At 33.7% G+C, this 10,837-nt stretch overlaps 1 protein-coding gene across 1 annotated transcript; it reads left to right on the top strand.

The window, feature by feature from the left end:
• The first annotated feature begins 202 nt into the window (after window positions 1-202).
• LOC118348705 lies at window positions 203-796 on the top strand. The gene is made up of 2 exons (XM_035690855.1): window positions 203-494; window positions 573-796. The coding sequence occupies exons 1-2, from the start codon at window positions 203-205 to the stop codon at window positions 794-796; spliced, it is 516 nt and encodes a 171-aa protein (XP_035546748.1).
• The last annotated feature ends 10,041 nt before the right edge of the window (window positions 797-10,837 follow it).

Raw genomic sequence — 10,837 nt, 5'->3', positions numbered from 1 at the left:
CGGCTAATCCCTATACAACTGCAGTAGTAGCAAAGCTGTTCATGGATAACATTTTCAAGCTTAATGGGATACCACAAAGCATAGTTAGTGATTGAGATGCAATATTCACAAGCAACTTTTGGAAGGAGATTTTCCATCTATGTGGTACTAAGCTATTACTGAGCTCAGCATACCATCCCAAACGGATGGCCAAATAGAAGTGATGAACAAGTGGTTAGAGGGAAACCTTCGATGCTTTTCCAGTGACAGACCAAAGGATTGGGCTAGATGGCTAGCATTAGCAGAGTGGTCTTACAATACCTCAGAGCATACTTTTAAAAGGTTCTGCCCCTTTGAGGTTGTGTATGGTCAAGCTCCACCATGCCTCCTTCCATATGAGCCGAGATCCACAACAGTGCAAGCTGTCGAGGAGGAGATGAAGAGCCAGGACTTCATCCTCACTCTGGTGCGTGAAAACTTGCAGGAAACTCAAGCAAGGATGAAATACTATGCCGGTAAGAAGAGAACACAGAGAGATTTTAGTGTAGGAGACTGGGTCTATCTAAGGTTATGACCATATTGGCAAATGACAGTTGTAGTGAGAAGGAGGTTGAAGCTTTCCCCAAGATATTTCGGACCCTTCCAGTCCCAGATCACACAAAGGATCGGGAAGGTCACATACAAGCTAGATCTGCCCAAGGATTCCAAGATCTACCCAGTATTTCAAATCTCATGCCACAAGAAGAAGCTCGGAGCCAAGATAAACCCTAACCGTAAGCTACCATCGATTATGGAGGATGGAACCTTGTTAGCTTAAAAGGTGTTAGAAAGAAGATTAGAAAGGAAGGGGAGCAAAGCGGGAGCAGAGCTTTTAGTCCAGTGGAAGGGATCAGCAAAAGAAGATGCATCGTGGGTGGACTTAGAGGAACTACGGCTGAAGTATCTAGACCTTGAGGGCGAGATCTTTTGAGGGGGAGGCCATGTTATGAGCCTAAGAAAGGGGGAGTTGTAAAGGCTACGTAGGATAAGGGATTTACTTTATTACTAAGGGGTATTGTTGTCTTTTCATTTATATGATAGCAGTTGGGTCTGGTAGAATGGGTCTATAGGCTGTAAAGAATGTGGGTTATGGGTCTGCACTAGTCCATGCATGTAGGGGAGGTTAGTAGCACATTCTTTTCAGTTTCTTTTCATTGTAATTTGTCTATTTAAATTGTTTGCCAGATGAAATGAAGTTCATGTTTTTAGCTCAAATTATTCTGTGTGAATTCTGGAGGTCTACTGGCTCCTTGAACTGCCAGTGTTTATTCTAATTGAATTAAGGGGGCCATACCATCTTCTCCACGATGTGGCCATAAACCCATCTTCGTATATCCCCTTTAGGGTAGATAGAGAAATTTTCAATTTTGGTGGATTTGTTAGGCTCAATCTCTCCACTTATATTCCACTTTGATATCATCTGAGTTGCTTTCTCATTATTCAACGATCTGTTTGGTCATAAATTGGTTACGAGTTTGGTAGGTTCACTTTTTTAGGTACCAAGAATTATTTTAAATTCTAAAAATTGAATGTGAAAATTTGAGTGTTCTTCATCACTTTGATGCAATTGTAGTTGCTTTCACATATTCAATGGTCTGCTTGATCATAAATTGGCTGCAAATATGACCCAATTGCAACAACATTTTTGGTAGGCAATGAACAATTATTGTATATTTATAAAGAAGCGGCTTGTATATTCTGTTGTGATGTTTAGAAAGAAATAGCTTATAAAATATATCTATTTTTAACAATTATTGTATCTTTATAGAGAAATAGCTAGAGGAGAACCAACTATGTTTCTTGTAGGTGAAGCATTTTGTATTTCAAATGTTCAAATGTCAAAAATGTATATATCAAATAGTGGCATAGTTAAAATGGTATAATTTTTTGCCTCCCCAGACTAGAAGGTAAAATGGCCTTATTATAAGTTGGCTTGATATAGAGTTTTTTTTTTTGGGGGGGGGGGGGGGGGGGTCTCATGCAAGTCTTAATTTGGATAGGGTGCTGAAATGTTTAAATACAATTGAATTATAATTAAATAACTGCGAGATGAAATCGAATACTTGAATGTCAAAATAGCCAAGCCAATTCAACAATTAAACAAGAAAAGCTTAAGCATTTAAGTGTTGATGGAAGTTGAAACAACATGGAATGAGTTGCAAATTATGAGGAATAGGGTTTAAATTTTTGGTAAGTTTGAAAGCCTACAAAAAAAATCTTTTTTAAAATGAGTTCAATACGAAGCAAAAACACAAAAGTCCCAAAGAACAAATCCGAGTACACTTTGACAAATCATAATCGGAGTCGGTCGAATCAGAGCCTACACAAATTAGAATCAGAGTCAGAGTTCGAGTTCGGATTTGAATTGAGAAAAAGTCTGAGTCAGAGTCAGATTTCGAAAAATTCGAGTCCGACTAAGTCGGTGCTTACCCCAAACTACCAATATGCTTAATATTCCCAAATATGTGTATGTGTAACATCTCGAAAGAAATTCAATAGAAGAATTTCTTTAGACCTTAGAAATGTCGTAAAATCCAGAAAGGATTTCACGAATTAACCAATTAATTAGGTTTTAGTCTATTTGCATATTCGGATCTCGATCTACTATGGTGATGGAATTTCCTTTTTATTTAATTATGACACTTATGAGTATAATTTTATGAAACAAATTTCATCATTATACTCGTATGAATACTTAGAATTTTATGGTGCAATAAAAAGTTTTGAGTTTTTCGGGTAAATGGTAACCCTTCGGAGAGGGTCACTTGGCATATGGTTCAAACAATTATAAAATTTTCATGTAAGATGTCCAAATACACTTAGAATCACTAGAAAACTTTTTATTTAGACACATGGCACAATCATAGCCATCCCCTTGGAAACCCTAGGACACTTGTCAAGAGGAGGACAAAGGGTGTAAAAGATGGAGTGTGAATCAAGCTTGTTATCATGCTCTCTTACACAATTCACGATTCGACCCAACCAAATACTATTTGGTCAACTAAAACAAGATTTCAACCCTAATAAAATCCAAAACCTATGGACAAGCTGAAACCCTAAACGCCCAAACCTTAAATGCTTGTGGCTGGGGCTAAGCAAAAATCTAAAAATCCAACTCTAGCTCTGTTACGATTCTATAAGTCAGAGTCAAAGTTTTTTTCCAACAAAAAGTTGGAGTTGGAGTTAGAGGTGGTGGTACAACTTCGACTCCACCCCGACTCCGATATTGTACATATTTTTATAAAAATATATGTACTTTTTTATATAATAATCATATATATTTTATATAACTATAAATTTTATAGTTAGTTAAATACTAGTATGAACAAATGTACCTAAAATAATATACTGACTATAATATAAATTGACTAATAATAATTTAGTATATGTAAACACCATACTATTACTAACATGTAATACTAATATATAATAACATGTATTACTAATATATAATAACTAATGTATTATGTATAAACGCAAATATATAAATTTATAATAACATGTAATACTAATGTATAACAACAAAAGTCTAATAACATGTACTAGTAATGTATAATAATCAATGTATAATAACATGTAACACTAATGAATAAATATTAATGTAATACTAAAGTATAATAACATGTAATAGTAATGTATAGTAATTAATCTATTATAACAAGTAATACTAATGTATAAGCACAGAAGCACTAATGTATAATAACATTTAATACTAAGTCTAGTATATAATTAAATTAGAAATAAGTTAGAAACTAATATAATAACATATAATTAAAACTATAGTATAAGTTTATAATAAGAATAAGTTAAACATTAGTATAAAATATTATACGAAGTTAATATTTAATAATATGTAATACTATAGTATAGTAACATGTAATTAAACATCAGTTAAATTGTAATTGCTAATAATCAGTACTAACAATGTATAATAAGATGTAATATTAATGTATAATATCTAATGTATAATAACATATTAACATGTATAATAATATATAATAACACTACTATAATAACATAAAATTCTGAGTCTAGTATATCATTAAGTTAGAAATAAGTTATAAACTAATATATTACAAGTATAACAAGTTAATAACATTCAATACTATTAGTATAACAATATGTAATTGTCTACAATCAATACTATAGTACAAGTATAAATACTAACAATTGTATTTAAACCCTATAATACAAGTCTATTTATAATAATGTATAATTAGATTATAGAGTTATAGTACATGTAATACCAATGTATAATAACACTAGTATAATAATTCTATTTAAATTTTAGATAATATAGTACAAGTCGATTTAAATAATAATTGTTATTAATCAATACAAACAATTAAATTGAGTGATGAAAAAAATTATAAAAACCATAAATAGAATGATAAGTTGATATAACATATAATTAGACACTATAGTATGATAAAATGTTAAAAGTATAATATGATAACATTTAAGTAATATCTAATAATAATCAATACGAATAATTATAAAACCATAAATAAAAATAGTTAGGGTTAAAAACTTACAAACCTAAAACAAAGATATTAGATTAAAATAAAATTTTGTGTTTTAAAATAAAGTGTTTAGTTTAGGATTTAGGGGGAAAAAACCCCAAAACACTTAAAACAGATGAAAAACATTGGGCTTAGAAGCTCAAAAGGGCCAAGAATCGAAGCAGGCCAGCCCAAAAGGCAAAACCCAACCCAAATTAAGCTGAAACGATCTCATTTTTCCAAAAAAAAAACCGTGCCATTTTGGCTGAATTTTTTAGCCTTTCTACTTCCCTTGCAAAACATTGTTGTTGTTTTTTTAATCTTAATATGTTATCTTCAAAAATCACCCTGCGCCCGTAGTCTACCTCAGTCTTTCGTTGTTTCGAAAAAAACCCCAGCCTCCAAGCTCCAGCCCGTCGCCACACGATCTCTTCCCATCCAGTCAAAACGCCATCCTTCGAATACCCCTCTAACTCCAACCCTTCTGAACCCTTACTCCCTCAGTTTATAACTTTCCTTGAAAAAACCCTAGCCACTAGCCACTAGCCCGTCACTCGCCTCTCGGTCTCTTCCTTCGCCGTGCATGCATCAAGAAGACGCCCTGCCTCTTGATCCATGTCTCTCGAGTCTCGATTTGTGTCAATTTTTTTAAGTTTATTTTTTTGCTTTTAATCCGATTTTACATATGCATTTTGGTTTTTTTTTTTTGGATGATTTCAGTGATTGGGTGGTTCATGGTTGCTGGTTGTGATCTGTGATGGGTTGTTTGTGGTTTGTGATTGGATGTTATGTTCTCAGATCTGTGATTTGGTACCGCGTGGTTGTAGATCCGACTCCGCTCCGATTTCGATTCCGATTTGGTGGAGCAAAGTCTATAAGGGTCGGAGTCGGAGTTGGTATTAAGGCGTACTGACTTCGATTGAATCAATGATCAGCCCTACTTGTGGCCAGTTTTGAGCATGGGATTTCCTGCATGCAAACTAGCCACAAGCAAACAACCACTTAAGTACATCACTGTCCATCAGTGTTAATAGAGAAAACAGCCCTACAAGCAAACAACCACTTAAGTACACACTCTTACACCCTCATCTACTCTCTTACACCTTGGTAATTACATTTGATAAAAAAAATAAAAAATAAAAAATTACATTGGAACCAAATCTTAACCGAAACCCCAAATGAAACCTGAATGTGTGCCACGCGATTATTCCCCCTTTGATCAAGCTGAAACCACCAATTACCCCAAGCTTCTTCAACAGGTTTCTCCACCCTTACAAGGCCATAACATGTCTGACATGCCACCTAAATTTCTATCGCAGATAGTGTCATTTATGGCCACTCAAACAAGCAACATCAAGCCTTACCCACTCAGCAGCTTTAGCAGCTAAAAATCAGCTGCCCACTTCAGCCTTTTCTTTTCCTCTTTCACAAGTCAAACTCACCTCAAATGTCACTCACTTAACTAGCAATTCATCCCCTTCACCGATACCCCATGCCTCATCCATTTGCCTCCAACACTTGACACATTTTCATCCTTCTTCCAACAGAAAATTGACAGAATTTTTGGTAGCTTCTTGCTTGCTTTATTTCGGCCGTTTTTGAGTATTTTCTTTGACTCTAATATCTTCTGTTTTGATTAATAATGAGTCTAGTTTCTTTGGGTGTGTGTTGGTTATTGTTTCTTAGCGTTTTGATGGATGAAACGCTGTATTAATGGTGGAAATGTTCGGTTTTGGTGATTGTGATAACTTTGGAAGTTTTGTAAGACTTTGATGAGAAGTTATGTATTTCTTGAACTAATGAAGTGTTAGCATGGTTTGTATACAAGTTATGGTATGATTCAAAGTATGTTAGGATCTTATAAGATGGTTTTACATGATCTTTGAAGTGGTAGAAACCAATTGGTTCAAAATAGTTTTGAGTTTGGTTTAGTTTGTGATCTATGGACTAAGAATGAGTTTTTGAAGATCTATAAATTAGGTCTTTGTTGGATTTTTGAAGAGCATGCAAGAGTTTGAGTTTGAGTTTAAACTAAAGGCTCTTGAGTTCGATGTTGGTTTTAGGCTCCATTTGGATGTTGAACTGAGTTGAGATGAGTTAAGTTCTTCATCAATAGTAGTGAGTTGAGATTGTGGAGTGAGTTTTGTGGAGATCGCTTAAGATGAGTTTAGATGTGCTTGGAAGTTAGGATGAGTTTAGATGCATTTATGGGAAGTTGAAAAAGGTTGTGGGTCCCACGTGTAAAAATGTGTTGAGTTGAAAAAGGTGGTGGGTCCCAGGTGTAAAGAGTTTTTGAGATAAGATGAGTTTTAATGATTTGAGAGTTGAGTATTTTGATGTTAGACTCAGTTTAAAATTAGACTAAATTGAGTTAATCTCAGTTCAGTCCAAGTTCCAAACGAGTCCTTAATGAAAATTTTGCCACGACCTTCAAGTTTAAATGAACTTGAATGGGAGGAATATACTTGGATTATTTCAAGATTTGTTGCATGAAATTCGAGGATCTAGTCCCTTTGCTTCAAGTCCAAAAATATGCTTGCTCAGTTTCTAAGTTTTCTTGCAAACTACTTGTTCTATGTTGTGTTTTATGATTTTTGGTTGATTAGTTAAGCATGCTATCACTTAGGTTTGAATGATAAATTTTTTAGAAGTGTTATTTATGGACTTTTGGAGGCCTTGGAGTGGATATGAAAATGTTAGACCAAGAACATCAAGAGTTGGTTTTATTTGACCTAACCTTGATGTTTTGGCTTTTACTTTATGTAATGAATTCAAGGATTTATTAGATGTATGATTTAGTGTATTAGCATGATTTTATAACTAAGGACTTGATTTTTTAGAGTTGTTAAATTCGGTTTAAGCATGTTAGTGAGTTAAATGGCCAAGTAGCAACAAAAGCATGATTTAGCCTATACATGAATTGGCCAAGAGGATTTTTGTATAGTTTGGTTTAGTTTTAAAAATACTTTGAGTTCATATTTAGATTTAGGATGAGATTTACATGAGGAATGTAGACTTTAGTAAGTTTTGGAGTCTATTTAAAAATTCCTTATTTTTAAGGATAAATTTGTAATTTCCCATAAGTTAAGGGATAACTTTGTAAATTTGATTCCAAGTTAATGAGTTTTTTATTTGGAGGAATAAGTACGATATTCTAACCCTAGAATATCTCTCATTTCAGTTTACACTCTTTTATGTTATGCTCACATTTGCACGACAAGTTTGTAAGTTAGTTTCTAACTTACTCCCAGTATTTTCCGTATGTAGGTGGCAAGATTTGCGAAGTTTACATTCATATTCGTTTATGCCTATGTGAATTTTTTATAAACATGCCATCCCATGTCATGAGATGATTATCTGTTTCGTGCCATGAATGTCATGTCATCATATCTATTACATGATTTTCTGTTACATGTCATGTCATAAGCATTCATTATGTCATGGAATACTTCTGAGTCATGCATGAGTCTTTTCTTTTATCACGATCCCAAGTGAGGATGATGAGTTATTCTAATGGAACTCCTCTGCCCACTTTAGAGTATTTAAATTGAATGTGGAATCTTCTAGTACAATCAACAGGCTTTGAATGAGACTCAAATAATTGGTTTTCAGAGCGAAGTCATGAACCTAACGCCAGTGGTGTCAAAACTACAAATTTACAAGTATAAGTTATCATGACGTACTCACAACTAGTGCAGGAGCCTGTGATATGATGCAATATTCGGCAGAAGCACACGACCCTTAGGGAGTCGTGGTGCATCCATTTTTCAAGTAAACAAACATGTATATGTAACAAGGTGTCATGTTCATGCAAGCATGTCATGTTTAAGTCAAGTCATGTTACGTTGAAGTCAAGTCATGTTATTTCCAAGTCAAGTCATGTTACTTTCAAGTCAAGTCATACATGTACAAGTCCATGTCACGAAGCATACATGTCATATTACTATCATGCATGTCTATTAATATTGTTGGTAGTTTAGGAGTTTTACTTTTTGAGATTTTGTAAATCTCACTTGGTAGTTCCAACTACTATTTTCTCCAAAATGATAGACCATTCTCACTTGAGTAGGCCATGGATGACACACGAGAAGCTTATGGAGTCAATCCTCCAGCCTTTGGATCATATTTTGGAAATCATTGTCGAGTTGCATGAGCTGCTTGGTGTTTAGTTCAATAGTTGTATTTTATGTATGTACTTATGGAGTGTTGTCCCCAATACATATTTTGATTTCAAAATATTATTGGAAATATGTTATGTTTGGGGATTTAGCATTTCGGTACATCAAGTATTGTTAAAAAAAGTTATTCACTGCGAACACTGCATATTGTTAGATGCATGCTAGATGCATTGCATTCTTAACTGTCACGAACGGAGATATGTGACCTTGGAAGCGTCACCGTATGTAACCAGAAAGCATGTAATTAAACAACTAGGTGTTAACAAAGTTTAAATCCGATAAATATTGATATGCCACATGTGCATACTCTTTGTTCAATATCTTGAATAAGCTCCTGTCAAAAGATAAAAGAGTGACGTTTACAGAAAGAGCTGTAAAGTGACAATCAAATATGTAATCTAAAATTTGTTAAATACTTTATAAACAGGCTTATAAGCAATTTTTTTACAAAATAACATGAGTTTATTTGTGTGAAGATCAACTAAAGTCGAGTTGTTGAATATCACTACAACTCATATACGCTTATACAATTTTTTTTTTTTTTAATCTCTTTTCGTAGGATGGAATAAAGAATCAAATGATTTTTTAGGATATGAAATCCAAATAGAGCATAGCACTGACGGCGTCCCTTAAAAATTTTCATAAATTTATTTTATTTATTTTGCAACATTTATTAAAAAATTCCTCCAAAACTTTATTGCCATATATATATTTGCACAACACATACAACATGCACAATTTCCATAGTTTTATTGGAAAGAAATACTTCTTATTTTTTTCATTTAATTTTTTAAAAAATAAATAAATCGCCACTTTGGTGACCCATCATTGGGCCATGTTTTCTCTGTTAACAGTGATGGACAGAAAGTAAAAAAAAAAAAAAAAAAAAGGTAATGCTACTGTGCCACTCCAGTTTGCCCTTGTATTTCTAGTGGAAATTGTACTTTTTTTTAAAAATATATTTAAAAAATATCAATATATTAATAATCATTTTTTTAACCGTTAAGTTAAAAAAATTATAAATAAAATAAAATACATAAGCTGTCAAATTGTGGAAGCAAATTTAGGGGGCATAGTACTACTACGTATAATTTTCCTAAAAGAAATAGCTTGCTAAAAATCCCAAATCACAAGGGAGCTATTGTTGAAAAATAGATAAGCTCCTAAATTCAAATCGGTTATAACACAGAGTACTGTGTCCTATTAAAATTTTCTAAATTGTTTTAAAATCCTAGCTGCTCATATCAATATTATTAGGAAATACAAAGAAAACAAGATAACATGCTAAAATGAAAAGTGTCATGCATGTTGGATATAAAGTCAGCTGCATCGTGGGACAAATCATTTGAGTGAAAGAACAAGGTCATGCAAGTATGGAGTGAAGATTTCTCACATTATACTAATATATACTAGCATCAAATCCATAGCAGGGATGCGTGTGTACGTATGCCTTTCCTTTCGAAAGATATAGATCATGTGAACCATGTGGGTCTTTCTTTCTTTTTCTTGTTTTTCCCCATATATATATATATATATATATATATGTATGTATGTATATGTGTGTGTGTATGTATTATGTGTGTGTATGTGTGTGTGTGTGTGTATATATATATATATATATATATATATATAAGGCAGCTTCAATATCCAAATATTAGGGAGGAATCCGAAACATTTCTATTAGCTTGTCTACCCATTTTGGTTTTGCAATACACAAAAAAAAAAAAAAAAAAAACAATACACATTTTGATCAGAAACGAAATCGATTCCTAGGATTAATCCCAAGATACTCAAAAAGATAACATAAGGTACCCAACACGACCGCTTGTCACCAAACGCCAGTACTAGCCAAAGCCTTTTGAATACATAGATGACGTTCCACGTCATACAATTGACCATACTGAGAAAGCCGACGAACGAAATAAGATAGGTGTGAGAACTTCAGCAGCATGCTAAAAGAACCAACATATTGCCCAGTGAACCTGTAAGGCCCAGTTTTCTTCTTGTGTGTGAGACCGGTTCGTGCTCGAGGGCCCAGCCCTTTTCCTTGGAGGTGTGCTAACGGCGTCGTTTGGGGTAAGTTTTCTCTTCTTTTTTTCCCGCGATTCTTTCTCCCCCTCTTTCTCTTCGGTTTCTTTT

This window comes from Juglans regia, chromosome 1, assembly GCF_001411555.2.
Source record: "Juglans regia cultivar Chandler chromosome 1, Walnut 2.0, whole genome shotgun sequence".
Classification (NCBI taxonomy): domain Eukaryota; kingdom Viridiplantae; phylum Streptophyta; class Magnoliopsida; order Fagales; family Juglandaceae; genus Juglans; species Juglans regia.
This window is presented reverse-complemented; position numbering and strand designations above follow the sequence as displayed.